This window comes from Monopterus albus, unplaced genomic scaffold, assembly GCF_001952655.1.
Source record: "Monopterus albus unplaced genomic scaffold, M_albus_1.0 scaffold535.1, whole genome shotgun sequence".
NCBI classification, from domain to species: domain Eukaryota; kingdom Metazoa; phylum Chordata; class Actinopteri; order Synbranchiformes; family Synbranchidae; genus Monopterus; species Monopterus albus.
The window spans coordinates 60630-76395 of record NW_018128415.1 but is presented as its reverse complement, the minus strand read 5'-3'; the positions used below and the strand labels follow the sequence as shown (position 1 = coordinate 76395).

General features: G+C 39.9%; 1 protein-coding gene across 4 annotated transcripts in view; it reads right to left on the bottom strand.

Moving 5' to 3' along the window:
• Positions 1–4690: 4690 nt before the first annotated feature.
• The window catches only part of scarb2a (scavenger receptor class B, member 2a), a 12943-nt gene continuing 1867 nt past the window's right edge, over positions 4691–15766 (bottom strand). For 3 of the 4 annotated variants that reach the window (XM_020588382.1, XM_020588381.1, XM_020588380.1), the window contains 12 exons: positions 11924–12081; positions 11587–11734; positions 10898–11092; positions 10087–10178; positions 9497–9616; positions 8945–9123; positions 7887–8005; positions 7380–7453; positions 7201–7252; positions 6956–7108; positions 5821–5868; positions 4691–5502 (listed from right to left, as the gene is read on the bottom strand). In XM_020588382.1, coding sequence (XP_020444038.1) covers positions 5371–5502; positions 5821–5868; positions 6956–7108; positions 7201–7252; positions 7380–7453; positions 7887–8005; positions 8945–9123; positions 9497–9616; positions 10087–10178; positions 10898–11092; positions 11587–11734; positions 11924–12081 — 1470 coding nt within the window. In that variant the 3' untranslated portion in view covers positions 4691–5370. The remainder of the gene's footprint in view (positions 5503–5820; positions 5869–6955; positions 7109–7200; positions 7253–7379; positions 7454–7886; positions 8006–8944; positions 9124–9496; positions 9617–10086; positions 10179–10897; positions 11093–11586; positions 11735–11923; positions 12082–15766) is intronic. The other variant, XM_020588383.1, reaches the window with a different exon arrangement.

The following is a 15766-nucleotide window of genomic DNA, read 5'->3' as shown; positions in this document are numbered from 1 at the left end:
TCCCCAGCCGCTGGTGTTCATGCTCTGTTCTCTGTTGAGTGGGTGCAGCCTTAATTCCCAAGCTGTGTGTTTGTATTGGTTGCTGCTATTTTCTGGGAATGCTGTGCTGTTCTGTCCAATGTGGGGTTTGGGGAGGGACAGGTGTGTGAGGGTATAAGAAGGGTAACAGGTGGGCGTGTGCGTCCAGTTGGCGCGGAACATGGGATGTCCTGAGAAAGTGTTGCTACTGCTTTCCCTTTTGTTTTTCATTTTTCCTGTGAGCACACGGTGCCAGGTATATAGCCGTTTCATTTTGCATTCTCTATTCTGTTCAATAAAATCCAAGAAAAGACAGAGAAGGTGTTCTCCTCATTATCAGCCTAGGTGCCAGCGCACAGCTGGATAGTTAGATGTCACAGTACAGGATAGGGTCAGACCAGCTCCGCTCATCCGAACCAGCGGAGCGCCACAATATGTAAAAAGCGTAGAAGACTAATGCTGCTCCAAGTTTAACGAATCCCTAAATATAGACTAGTATGTTTAGCTGGTTCGAATTGATTTTAACTTATGCTGGTACATACTGACACCAGAAAATATCCATATGATGCACGATAAAATCCGACAGTGGCAAAGGCTTTCACATTCTCCTGTCAACTCGCCTTTTATATGATGCCAACCTAACTACCAGCTAAATAAATTTTGGCATTTCAACCATAAATAGTGTTAAAAGCATGTACTGGATACCGAAAGGCTCGATTCTTGTTAACTAGTAACCAGTACGTATGCCGGGTAATCATAAGCATCGAGCTTCCCGGCACTAGCGAAGTCAGTCAGTCCCGGACGCATCTCCCACAAACATCCGGGACACCGCTGTGCGTCACACTTTGACGAGATTGGCAAACAAAGTAGAAATTTACTCAATACTGCCCCCCGGTGGTCGGGGTCTCAGTGTCACTCACAGTGGACTGGACCAGTCCGTTTATATTACAATCTGCGGAATATTTTTTTGATTATTCAATTAGTTATTTGGTCTTTGAAGTGTTATAAATATCTTGTTTTGTCTGATCTACAAATTAAAACCTCAATATTTTCAATTTGCCATTAATTAAATTAAAACAGAAAAAGATCCCGACATTGGGAACAAGCAAAACTGGCATTTTAGCTTGAAAACTAAGTCAAATTGATTCGATTTGCCGTCAGAAGAACAATTAATTAGCTAAATGTTTTCATTATAGTTTAGTCCTAGAGGTTCTTTTGGATCAGCAGTTTTATTGAGACAAATTTAATTTAATATCTTTCCCAGAAGGCAGGCTTTTAGTAAAAGAAGACAGCAGACAACAGTGTGAACATTGCATTTGATTGCAACTTTTATTTTTTGCAAATACACTAGAAATGTTTACAAAAGCACAGTAGAAACATCTGTGCAGTGTAAATTATCAAAACTAAAAAGGGGTGTTTGAAATCATTTTGCACCTAACATGACAAGGGGGATTGTCATTTTCAGCAGCAAAACAAATTAGTCCGAGCAAGAAATGTCTGTTAGTGATTTCAGAACATCAAAATGGGGAGATGCATTTTTTTCCAAAGTCCAAAGAGAAAATTAAGGAAAATAAAATACACGGATAGTATGGCACTAGTGCTCATCCCTGAAGGAGGGCTTCATTCATCTACACAGCATCAATGCTTTACTTTACTCAGTCATTAAGATAATCAGCCTTCCAGTAAATCACTCCAGTTTGTCAGAAATAGTGTATTTGGCTCTACAAAGACATTTTGACTCAAGATCTCATACTTATTCAACACAAACACCCAAATTTTAAAACCATTCATATACAATGTTTTTTTTCCACTAACCCATTACACTTTTGTTTTTTCAGTGTGAAAAAAATGAAATGATCAAAAAAAGAAGTTACAAAATGAATCATACTACAGTAAAAGGAAAATGTATAACTAACAAAAATAAAAACTAAGGGAAAAAAAGACAAATATTGTGTGGCCCCTTACAAAACATCCACTCTTTAGTTTACACAACTCTGTATTGCTAGGTCTTAATACTGAGATTTTTTACCTGCTCAAAAAGAGCATTGACTACTTGTTTGCACTTGCATTTGGCTGAAAAACCTATCGAAATACCAACTCAAAATTATTATGTTTTGCCTAGTTGTAAAAAGGTACATACACACATGCTCACACAACATTGTTGCAAATGCTTTACATAAGTAGTGGAACTATTGTTTACACACGCAAAAAAAAAAAAAAAAAAAAAAGGGAGGTGGTTTTGTGGCACAGCTGTTATCGCACAGGAGAGTAAACAGTGCTGGAGCAGATCTATGTGGATCATCTTTGGTTAAGCAGGGACAAGCCAAGTGGGTTTAAAGGACTGGACTCAAAAGGCCAGACAGGTGGTGGCATGATGGCATTATGTGTGTTTGAACTGTACAAGTAACACACACAACTCTCAGGATTAAGGTTGTTCAGGTTCAAGTCAAGACTTTTAAAAGGTGGGTAACGGCTTCAGCTTGCAAAAAGGCGGTAGTTTTACGCAGATAGGTAAAACAGAAAGGCCTTAAGTGACTTGATTTTACTTTAAAGGAACAGCTCGACATTTGGGGTGCAAATGATTGACATCACCCTTATATCTGTTCATTAGTGTACAACTAGTAGCATGTTAGCCTAGCTTAGCATAAAGACTAAACAGAGGAAAACAGCTAGCCAAGCTCTGTCCATGGATTTAAAAATTCACCTACCAAATTATTTCCTGATGCAGTAACTTCCTGTAATCGAGAAATACTCTGGCACATAAGCGGTTGTATATTTTGTTACCTTTGAACAGCACCAGGCTGGGTATTTCCCCAGTTACAGTTTTTGTGCTAAGCTAAGGTAGCCGTCTCTACACTGTGGGTTCATGCTGAGCAGACAAAGAGGAATATAACAAGAAGGCAAATAACCACATTTCCTAAAGTGTCAAACTGTTTCGTTAAAGCACTCTCCCCCACAGTGACATTAAACCAAGAATCAGACTTCTGACAGCACCTTTAGATCATCCTGAGGGGGCTTCTCCTTTCTGGACATTTATAGACAACTACCAAGTTTACTAACCCAAAAATAAACCCCAGCAACACATGTGATATGGTCAGTTTGTCTCCTAACAGAGGAATGAGTGGTCAAATGTGGTTACATTACAAAAATGTTGCTAATAATAACAGTAACTTCTAATTCCCATTACTGACAGCAAAATTTGGCCTTTTGTCTTGTGTTCTGGTATCAAGAATTTGGAAACACAAAAAGCCTTCAAGATTTAAGACTTTGGGAAAATTAAAAGGCTTCTGTGTATGAACCTAAAATCGAATACAAACATTATGGTAGAAAAAAAACATATACAAATACAAATCCATAGATTATAGCATTTTTTTTAGCAGCAGTGATAACAAACAGACAAGTATATTAAAAGAAGATACTCCATGTACTAAAAACAAGTATCACAGAGGCAATGATGACTGTTGTCCATCTACAACGACATCCTTATTAATCAATACTAGCCAGGACAAACTGTTGAAATGTACTCAGTGTGAGGACCACCTGCATCTAAATGTCCAGGACACAAAAAAAAGAAAAGAAAATGCATGAAATACAGGACACAATTTCCAGGCAAAGTGCAGGTAATGTTCCACATTGAAAATATTATGGCCTTAAATTCACTTCCTTTGGTGACAACCAATAAACTTGATGTGACAAAACAAATGTGGCGGACAGAAAGGAGAAAACACTATGAAATGTAAGACAAACAGTTATTCAAGCGCTGTGAGTTGCATTTCTCTGAATTCCTACAGCTCCTTAGCAAACCGAGTGACTGCACAGGGCCTCAACACCCAATGATTCCACTTTTTCAATTATCATGCCACTTGACAGTGTCTTTGCGAGATCAGCTGTAAATGTATAACAGGACAAAGAACATCTGGTAACCTTGTGTGAGGACTGGTTTTAGCAATCCATATTGTGCTTTCTCAAATAAGTAACAGTGTAGATGTGCAGAAGCGGTCAACACCAGAGCAAAGTTAGTGTCTTTCAGCACGCCTCAGAGGACTGCTTGCTGGATTTGGTCAGAGGTATCTCAGCATTTCCTCTTTACATATATACACACAATAACAACAAAAGAGATTTCCAGCTTATTTGAACAGCGTTATCAACATAAAGAACATACTGAACCATTGTAAGGCAGAAAGCAGGTTCAAGCACCCCCTTGTAAGTATGGTGGGTGTTTTTTCCCCTTTTTTAAATGTGTGACGACATCTAAATGTGCAATTTTATCAAGCCAAGGTTGGCCATCCTAACAATTTCACAGTTAGCTGTTCATCACCTTATCTAAAGAGGACACTGAAGTGTAGTTGAGGTTTCTCAACGCGTCCGTTTGTAACTAGTTTTCTGGAAACAGGATGATACTGGCAAAGACAATGAAAGAAAAGCAGCTCAAAATCGTAAGTATTCCAGGTGCCACACTACACCATGTTTGCATCAAGAAAAATAGTTGTCTATTGTCCAGGAAAACAAGACATCGAAGTGTTACATAAAAGATCTGCACACTTTCCCTAACTGTCAATGCAAGTGTTGTTTGTATGGGTACACCAATTCTTCTCAGGAAAAAGGAAAAATGCTATAAATAGTTTGGCTCAGTGTGTTTTTTCTTCTGTCTTATTAGTTCTTTGTTTTTTGTTTTTTTTTTTACAAAAAGATATGATAAATTCAGCTTTGATAACAAAACCATTTCATTCTCTGAGCCCAGGAGCTCAGAGTTTTGTCATAAAGATTCAGTTTACAGGAGCCTTCTTGTCTTTTTAATCTGTTAGTTTGAGACTTTCGCCTCAGGCAACACTGATGGAGAGCAATGAGAAAGAATATGACTAGCAACACGCCCTGTTGTTCAGGTGAATACTAAACACTCTTTAAGCCTAATTAGTCTGCAGAGTGTGCTCTGAAGATCATGCATCTGTGTGTAGCACCGACACCTATGCGACTGTGTTCCCTCAGAAGAATTATGGAAAAGGCTTGTCCCGGCCAAGCCCAACCAGAGTCTGTTCATCTTTAGGGCTGACAAGGACAGGAAAGAGGAACAGAAGTGTGGGAGTCTGTTGTATTGCAGTAGGGCAGTGAGGGCCATGCTCAGCAGGTAGAGTAGAGGAGGACAGACAGTCATAAGAGGGCTCAGTGAGAGGAGCAAGGTCTTTGTTGACTAAACATTTGCTGGAGTTTGTGTCCCACCCCTATCCATATCCTCCCCACCCCCCAAAATAAGTGAAAATGAGTGGGCAAACCCCCAACCGTGGTAACGTAACACCATGGTACTGCTCCCTCAGCCCCCTTCCTGAGCTCCACACTTGCAGAGGGGATCGTCGATCAACACTTTTGGGCCTCCACTGGAGACATGGCAATATAAGAGCCATTTCTCACTGGCTGGCTGGCTGATGTTTCTGATGGCTCGTCGGGTTTGTCGCTGACCTGAGTGTAGGCCGTGTCATCTTTTGCCGTCTGGATAGGAAGAGCCATGAGGACAGAAGGTGTTAGAACAAACTATCAAATTGGCAAGATGTCCAAATGTTCTTTTATACCAATATTAAAATGGGATTAAATATTCTGACTGAAATGTTCACAATAAACCACTACAACCAATATATGCACCAGTTATAACAAAAACCACCATAAAAAAACAAACTTAAAAGCAAAGAAATCAATTACACTCTGAGGCGAGAACTCAAATGTCCCATAAGACAATTAAAAATGGTAATAAGAGATTATGTATAACAAATTAAAAAGAGAGCAGAAAACAAGGCAAAAATGAAGACTTACAGTAAAAGAATGAAAAGCTGCAGTAAAATCAATACGTTTTACTTCATTCTAAAAACAGAAAAGGAAAAGGGGGGTTACAGAAAATAAAAATTAGAACATGGTTAATACAACACTTCACATTGCAATTAAGCAACATTCTCTCAATGCTAAGATAAAGTTCTAAACCTTGCTGCATCAAGGAAAAGTTTGACACTTTGGCAAAGCTTATTTTCTTTGTTGCAGAGCTGGATGAGAAGAATGAGATCACTTTATCCGTGTTGTTCATATGTAGCTATATAGTAGTTGGCTTAGTGTAACATAAGGACTGGAAATAAGGAAAGAGCTTTTATCTTCTTTTTACAGTTTGGTTTTTGTATAGATTAAACAAAAAAATTTTGGTGCTGGCTTTGTCAGATTTTGGTTTTCCCATTTCCAGTATCTCAGCTAAGCTACACTAACTGTTGTAGCTTCATATTTAACCACTGTAGTTTCGGGCAAAAGAGTGGTATCATCTTCTCTGCTAACTTGCAGCAAAGAGCAAATCATTCCCAAAATATTAAACTAATCCTTTAAAGTGTATGTTGCAGGCCACTCTCTGGACAGTGAATAACCTGAAGTACAATAATCTGAATTTGATGAGGCCAGGGTTCAAATCAGCAATCCTGCAATACTAGAGATAAAAGGAGAACGTGCTACATCATTTTCAGGCTATTCTAGGTCAGTGAACTCTAGTACTCTGTAGTGTTAAGCTAGTTATTAGCCACAAAGGGAACTAAGATGCTTTCTTCCTGAATACACAGATTAGTCATTTCATCAAAGATGCACTGACTGTTATAAACAGTTAGTAAGAAAAAAAAACAATTTGATTCAAAATTGTGGAAAACTGGCCATGCTGGTTTTGCTGTGCAGGAGTTGTGCAATTTGTTAATATGCTCGGGGGTTAAACCTGCTGCAGGTTGGTGATGTTAATAGAGGAAACAGTCAACCGTGTGAAAATCCAGTCAGAACTTCAACAACTACAGTGTCTATAATCAGTCTAGGCCTCATTGGCATGGTGAGCTAATGTCAGTGGGTAGCACACACTTTTCATTCCACGGAAACTACAGTATGTGGATTAATACTACAGTTTAGTCCACAGCAACAGGGCGGTTCCTACCTTCTTCTGGCGGTTTCGGCAGAACAAGACAATGAGCACCAGCAGCAGGATGATGCCCATGCCTATTATGAACATGGGGAAGTTTGATGCAAGAGTCAGGATTAGGAGCAGTGTCCTCAACTGGGCTGCTGAGTCATCATCAATAGTCGCTGTCTGGGGTTGAGAAAGACAAAAGTACTGACTGACGGTTGCGGTTTTCAGAATAGATTTTTATACAGATTGTGCTAAAACGGGAAGATCCTCACCTCATTGACAAACATGATGGGGAAAATGGTCTCATTGATGTGTCTGGTGTTGCTACAAGGCAGAACAAAAGAGAGAGAGACAAGAAGTCAGTGAGAACATCTGGCTCTACATGTGGCCGGAATGGGGACAGAACGTGGCAACAGCAGACTGGGTCAGAGTTCAACAAAGTTTGACTTACGGGAAGCCTTTAACTCTCTTCAGAATGATATTGAGCTGGGCTCGCCTGCAGGCACGAATGGGAGTTCCTATGGTCTGCAAGGAGAGGAAAAATATATTTTTAGACAAAGTAAAAAGTTTTGGTGAATCTAGACATCTGTAGCACAGAGACTTTGTTTCTTGTTTTTTCCTATAATTCTCACACATTGGAAAAAAAAACTACTGCTCCAAGATAAAGTTTTCTTTAAGAAAAACTCCCTCAATAGCAAAAAAAAAAAAAAAAAACAAAGGAGCAACTGAGTTAAGCATGGGTAATATAAAAATAACATTTACAAAGTATTCTCTTTGCAAATAAGATTCTACTGTATTTTTTGTTTTTTTGATAAGCTTAAAATGTTAAAGGAAAACAGAGCCATTACTACAAATCATGATCACAACAACAACTTTCACTTTGATAAGACCACCATAAACCAACAGATCAAGATTCAACACAGATCCAATCTGTTGGAATATTTAATATTAGTTGTACCGGTTGGAGGTCGACATAGGTCTCGTGTTCTTCCTTGTTGGGGTTGAGTCCTTCAATAGCATTGATGTACTTAGGGTCCGCTTGATAAAAGTGTGGGAAAGATACCACAATGGGAGCACCTTGACGGAAGCAAATAAGATGAATATAGGTCAATCAACGCTAGTATCTGATGACTCAGAGTACAAACAAGGGTCTAAAAAGGAGAAACGCAACATGAAATAAACCATTATCTGTTTTTTTGTAAGAAGATTTGCAGGTATGTCTGTGATTGATATGGTGCAGGAGACAGCTGATGAACATGTGTTCCAGGCTGTATTAGGACTGAATAATGATAATCTGACACAACAAACACAAGGGTACTTCTTCTGCAGCACCCAACATCCGGCTCTTCCCTTTCCTTTTAATAGGACATCTCATGTGGTTTGAAGCTTATAATAAAACCTCTGAATGGAGTTAAGTGTATTGTATATTCTGTTTTGCATCAAATGCACAAATTCAAAAGAGGACATTTCAAAAAGCCAAGGTATCAGTTTCATTTTCGTATGTGATAGACCATTTGTTTTATTTCTTTTGAGAAAGGTCAAGTAATATAAAAATTCTCTCCTGATCATGGAATGTGTATTATTTTTGACAGTATATACTTTGTGTAGAAGATTGTGTTGGAAATGGATAGTGAAGTAATAAAAAAAAAACTGCATGTAAATTATACTAACAGCAGATTCCTACAGTTACAATAGCATATCTTATAGTGGCTTCATGTGTCAGGCCTAGTGGAGATTGCTTTATCAGAACTATCACACTCTACTCAAAGACCAGCATAAAATACTTCAGTAGCCACCACACACAGTCAGCACAGTTAATCATTGAACCGTGTATTGAGTAAAATTTGGCATGCTCCAACTGTGAGAATGTCCAGACTGAAAGGACATTTTGGGCTCTAGATACAGGAGGAAAATTGTGTCATGGATTTGGAGTCAAAGGGAAGTGGGTAGAGGTGGGTAACTGGGTCAGGCTCTGTGGTAATAGGGTAAGAGGGTGGAACGGGGTGGTGCTCCTACCTTCTCGACAAACGCTGACTTTAAGCACCCCAGTGCCGAGACAGTCTCCACGTGGCACACAGAAGCCTTCGTTAGCGGGGTTGTCTTTGGGGTTCATGAGGACGTCTTTAGGGGGGGTGAAGCGGTAAGCCTGAATGCCTTTCACCTCCACGTCTTCTACATAGGCTAAATGAACAGACCTGGGGAAAGAAAACTGCTTAAAAACTGACACCTAAAAAAGACCTATCACGAAGAAGATCACATCTTTTATCATCTTGTAGTTAGGACCACAAAAGGCACAACATGATCACTTCCCATATAATGATTTCTTAGAGATTCCTAGGTGTGTCCAGGTCAAGGCTGTCCTCCCACGTGCATTTTGACTTCACTGCCAGTCTTATCAGAAGTTGTAATAACCACAACCCAGGTCATTATCAATGGATGTGTAAGCATTTTGTCTATAACTCAGCTGTCATTCCTTAGAAAAGCTTTACTGGACGTTACAGTCCCTCGCCCTGCTGCAATTCTTTGACTATAAACAAATTTATAACCAAAAAAAGCACAGGTCCATACCTGCAGAGATCAGCAGCAAAGATGTAGAGCAACTCATTCCTGTTTATCAGAGGGTGGAAGACTGCACCATCTGTACCGTTGATCATGTTGCTCTGGTTGGAAGACCACCACGACATCTGCCTATAGAGGTGTAAAGACAAAGGATATATTAATGCTGCATTGTAACATATAAAGTATATCAGTCACAAAGGCCATTTTTCTGCAGAATGTTTTTAGTTTAGTAAAATTTTAAATGCATGATTTTTACTTGTAATGAGTATTTTTACGCTTTTGTAGTGACGCTTGTACTTTAGTAAAGGATCTGAACACCTGTATCGGAGTCTACCGACACATGATAGTAGCATTCAAAGTGCGAAACTGGTTGTACAAACAGTCATGTTGCAATTGTGCTCTACCCAAAGCCATGAAGCAAAGGCTTTTCCTCTGGACTTTGAGATACAGGTTGGGTAACAAAGTAAAAGTAAGTATAATGATTGGGATGAAGCAGGAGCCATGTGCTGACAAGTTTTCCTGTCATTAAGGAAAGCAATAAAAAAAAAGGGCGGCAATTCTGTTTTTCTGCATCGACACTGCCTGATACAAGTCTTTACCTCAGGCCATTCCACGTGTCTACCTTGCCATAATCCAAGTAATTGTCCTTGCCAGTGTGGAAGACAAACTCTCCTTCATGGGTGCCATTTTTCTGTGGAATACAAGATGAGACACAAGGTTCAGACAAAGCTGTTGTGACCAACAACTGTTGAGGATACAGGAGAGCGGCACCAAGTTAGAAACAGTGTTTGTCTGTTGACAAAGGACCCTGGGAACAGTGAAAGAAACACCGCTTTGTATTTGTCATCAACACGCTTAGTATTATACTGTAACCAGACTCCTACAGAGTAAGGCATCAGTAATTGATTGACAAAAACCTAGAACTGGTGGGTGTTTTCACATATGGTCTTGACCTTAGAGAGACCGACAGACATATTGATATTCTCAAATTACTTGGTTTTCAGTGGAAGTCCACATACCAACAGATTCAGTTTAATATCATATGACAAAGGAAGGTATCAAATTCTAACATTTGGGGCTAGAAGCTGTGAATCCTCAGCATTTTTCTTACAAATGGCTGAAGTGATTGGTCAGTTACCACAATAGCTGATGATTAATTTTCTGCTGATTGATTGTTTTAGTCCTGTTACTCAGCAACACATGGCTGGTGTTGCAAATGTCGCACCACAGACAGGAAGTAATGTCATCTCAAATCAACATGTGACCAATTTCACATCTCTTTTGTGACATTACCACTGGCTTCCTCTTGTCTGTTGTTTTAGTAACCAACATGCAAAAGCTTTCTTAAGAGTTTTTACACTAAAATTACATCAGGCTTGCCTCTGGAACACCAGGGAGAGTTAAGCTTACCTTCCACATAAACCCAAAATATTCATCCACGTCAGGCTTCATGGAGTGGACTTTTGTGAGAAGAGGATCTTTGAAGCCCCACAAAATCTCATGGACAGTACGGTTCATGAACACTTCAATACCCTGGCTTTTCAAATATATGGACACAAGAGGTCGCATGAAGAAGGAGTAGGAGTTAAGCTCGTTCATCACCGCCTGAGGAACAAACATAATGGAAGGCTGAGAAAGCTCCCGTCACACAATTCAATTTCCGTTTGTAATACTTACTTAAGAAAATCTTGGTATGTTTGGCATGCCAGAAATTTGTATATTCAAGAAAAACTATAAAGGACAATGGCTTAGAGTGTGTTAGGGGAAATACAGTGGATGTGAGATAAAATAAAAGCACATGCCAGTTATGATTAACTGGTTGCTGCAGGTTGCTTCCCCATACACACGCCATGTCTTACCACAAATGGGATGTTAACAGTCGTGACATAATCGACCTTGGGATCACCAGCAGACCTCTCAGGCACAAAAACAAAAGTTCTGGGGTTCAGGGCGTAAACCTTGGTGCCGTTCTCCAGGAAAGTTATGTTTTCCCTTGGCCTGTATTCCCTGGTGTGAAAAGGACATTAGTCAGTTAGTCCAGATGTCTTTTGTTTTGATTTCACTAACAAAATGATTCTAGATGAATCAGCTGCTCTTACCACAAATGGGATGTTAACAGTCGTGACATAATCGACCTTGGGATCACCAGCAGACCTCTCAGGCACAAAAACAAAAGTTCTGGGGTTCAGGGCGTAAACCTTGGTGCCGTTCTCCAGGAAAGTTATGTTTTCCCTTGGCCTGTATTCCCTGGTGTGAAAAGGACATTAGTCAGTTAGTCCAGATGTCTTTTGTTTTGATTTCACTAACAAAATGATTCTAGATGAACCAGCTGCGAGGTCCTTAAATCGATCTTATATAAAAATAAATAAATAAATAATTTATAAAGAAATGCCCAGTTTCCTTTTCTATCACTGTAGGTCTTCTAATCAGACTTACCTGTAAGTATAGGGTCCCATCTGTTTGACAGCTGCCTTCCCACCTGCCAAGAACACCTCTGGATTGGTCACATTGAAAAAGTAATACTCCATAAAAACGGGTGGAGGTGGATTTTTCCACGACTCAAACACTTGGCTGTTCTCTGTCAAAGTGATTTCCTATCAGCAAAAGAGGAAAACACACATTTAGATTGAGAAACAGCAAATTAGGTTGAAAGTAACAGAAACAGGTTTTATTAACATTTGGGAACTTTCAAAGCCCTTCACTATTCTGAATGAGCACCATCTGCAGGGAGCTGGTGATGGGCCAAGACACTCAAACCCAGAGGGAAACAAAGAGAAGTGCTTTGTAGAAAAACATCAAGACAGGCAGAAAGCCTTAGCAAAACCTGCACAGTCTTTGGCGTCAGCAAGCAGAGGCAGATATCTGTGGGCTACTAGTCAGCCCATGCAATCCAGAAATGTGTCGCAACAATAAGACACTGCATCTGAGGAGCATAATCCAATGTGCAAAATATCACGAGGTTTTTTTTATTCAGAGCACACAAGCCAAAGCAATACATACAAAATGGCTTCACAGATGTTTTGGCTACGACAGGAACTGAATGAACAACTGCCACATCTGAACAACAGAAATCCGTAACTTTTAACACCATTCACCTGTATAGGTAAGCACTACCAGTATCCTGAGTGAAGGGGTTTGTTTTCCAGGAAAATAAAGCTTATTCCATCCTTAGAAGTATTTTTACATTTGGAAAAGGAGAAATGACCCCCTTTCTTTTGTGCTTTTTTTCATGGCGAGTTGCCGAAAACCTCTGCCCCCCAGCGTGCAATGAGGTACACTTGAGAGGCCTTCCTTTTCTTCTGCAGCTTCCCTAGAGCACTTGACATGTTGAAAATATAGCTTAAGGTATGGTTTGCACTTCCTGTTTGCATCACAACCTCTGATATTCAAATACGTTTTTCCTCTACACAACTGTTTGCTGGCTTTGTTGCATCACCTTCCCTTTGCAACTTTACAAAAACCCTTGTTAGATGTCAGAGTGGTCGACCAAAATATCAGCTTTGATAGTCTGAATAAAGAGGTGAGAGGGTTCAACTACCTGAGGAAATAGAGCCTTTACCCTTTTACCATGCTGACATATTACAGAAATGATTTTTAAGTGGTTTAGAGCAGCAAAACTCACAGTTATTTTCCCAACGAACCTGTTAACTGTTTAGTCTGAAAAATAAGGATAATTATAATCACCTTTATTGGCCAAGTGTGTTACACACAAGGAATTTGTTTCCGGTACAGAACCGATGGCAGCCATCTGCGGCGCCACCTCAACCGACGGCTCTAACCATCGGGTGCAACGAGGGGGTTCAGTGTCTTGCCCAAGGACATTTTGACACGTGGACTGCCGGCCTGAATAGTAAAAAATACTCAATTTCCCAACGCCCAGATGTCTTGTCCACCAGCAATTTAAAACTAGTTGACAGTGAGATACAACAGAGAAAAGAAGCAAATCCACACATTTACTGATTAATTTTCTTACAATCAATGAACTGACTGCAGCTCTAGAGAGGTTTGCTATTGTGTTCAACACCTTTATGATTAGACACATTTATTTGCATATTGGTTTTTTCCAGTCATCAGAAATTACTAATCTTGCATTGCACAATTGGTCACAACACTCACAGCTGCATTTCTATTGCCAAAAAACCAAAGATGAACCAAAGAAGAAACGCTTAAAAGGAACTTGAGGTATTTAAGATGTGAGATTCTCCTGAGTCTCGATGATTCTGCTTCTTATGCAAGAGCTGAAGTGAAACCAGGCAAAAGCAAATGAAGCCTGTGACCATCATGAACACTTGTTGTACTTAAACACTACACCAAACCAGCAGAAATGATCCAATTTGTCCCCTTTTAAAAACTAAATGCAAACTGTGACTTTGGAACCAGCTTGAAGTCATTTGAGAGACCAAGGTGTCACCATAGCTTCCATGAATCCCTGTGTTTTCCAGCCTTGAACAAAGGACTTTCAAAAAGCTCTTTTCAAAATTACGAAACTCATTGATTTCCTAGAAAAAACAACCTTGATCCATCACAGTCAAACTGGAGGTAAGGCTGAATGAGTTCAACTAAACTGTGTAGCTCACACTGACATGTGTCCTGCGCCTTAGCCAAACAACTCAAGGCAGAGTTTAGGTGTGGTGTGACAAAATCCGGTTTTGATCCGCATATGTTAAACAAACAAAAAAAAAAAAACTTTAAAATAAGAGAGTCCTTTATCAATTTTTATTTGTGTTGAAGATTTTGCTTTTAAACAGTGTCAATGGCACATTTTGAACTAAAACATGCTGTTTTTACCAGCTTAACCTTGTTCTTGACAGCGTTTACCTCAGTCAGTCATACTACCTTGAAAAGTCTCCTCTCCCAAACAGGGCTGAGAGGTGTGGCACGAGGGGGCGTTTTTCTTTTCAGTTTACTCATCTGATAGGCCAAGGCTGGAAAAACAACAAAGCACTATACAAAGTTGCTCACAGGCAAAAAGAAAATCATGCCCCTGAGGCTGAGAAGCCTGTCACTTTGCTCAAAGGACTTTTAAGCTGCTTCCTTCCACACCCAGCTCACCTGGCATACAGAGTGTGTCCTGGAGGTAGCTTTGACTTGTCCTAAACAACTAGGCTACATCATTAGAACACATCGGATTAGGTAGCGTTTTAGACTTGCTTCAGCATGTCTGGGCCCGCTTATTTTAAAAGGAAGACTGTGGAGAAAGAGGATTAGCTATGCTGTCATTTTGTGTAATCGCCAGCCACATCAGAATCATGTCCCCTGCTGATGAACTTTGGCTAACTCTCTTAATTTGAGTCCCCTGGGAAGCTGCCATGACTCAGAATGACAGACAAATAAAACCCAGACCTAAATTTAACTTCAAGAAGGGGAAAGCGTGCCAGTGAGGCAGCTGTTTGTGAGTCCGCAACTTGGACAAATAGTGCGTTTAGGTTCTCTGCTGAACTGCTCCCGGCTTTTTCTGTTTTTTTTTTTCATTAGAAGAGGATGGGGGTGAGTTTGTGAAAGGGCAAAGAAGCAGAGAGATTGTAAAGCACAGATTATGAGTTACAGCCTACGCAACGCCTCATGTAAGTAAGAGGAATGTGGGACATTATAAATGGGAGGGGAGCAGGGGTGGGTCTGCAAGGTGGGTTGGAGTGTCAACTGCCAACACCCCGTGACGCCTGCATTCCCTAAGCTAATATAAGATGAGGAAAATAATCATAAATCAGTGCATCAGACACTAACAGTCCACCAGTTCCCATAAATGTAAGTACACTTGTGCACAAGAGGTACCGCCGTTTTCCCTTATTTTGATGGGAACACAAAGCCAGGAATAAAAAAAAAGGACAGTGCCTACGCTGCTTATGGCAGTGAGAGTTAACAAATAATAATAATAACGGTGGTTGTTTCTGTGCAGATTACAAATCCCAACCCAAACCAGAAAATAATGTTCAACCATAGTGAATTTCATTTTTCATTTTTGTTAAATCATTACAAAGTAACAGGAACAGTTTATCAAACCTTGATTGATCTGTGAAACTGTGAAGATTCAAAATAGACTAGCAGTGCATACATACATATTGATAAGACCTACAGTTTACTGTCAATCATTTAACCCTTAAATTACATCTATAAAAGTCACAATTTTTGTTTCAGGTTATATAAGAATGCATCAGTGCTTGGTTTTCATAAAATGTGAATTACTTTCACACCATGTAATACACTACTGATCCACCACTGGAAATCAGGGACTCCCTGATCCTCCTACCCACCCATCCAAACTCCATTCTCCCATCCGCC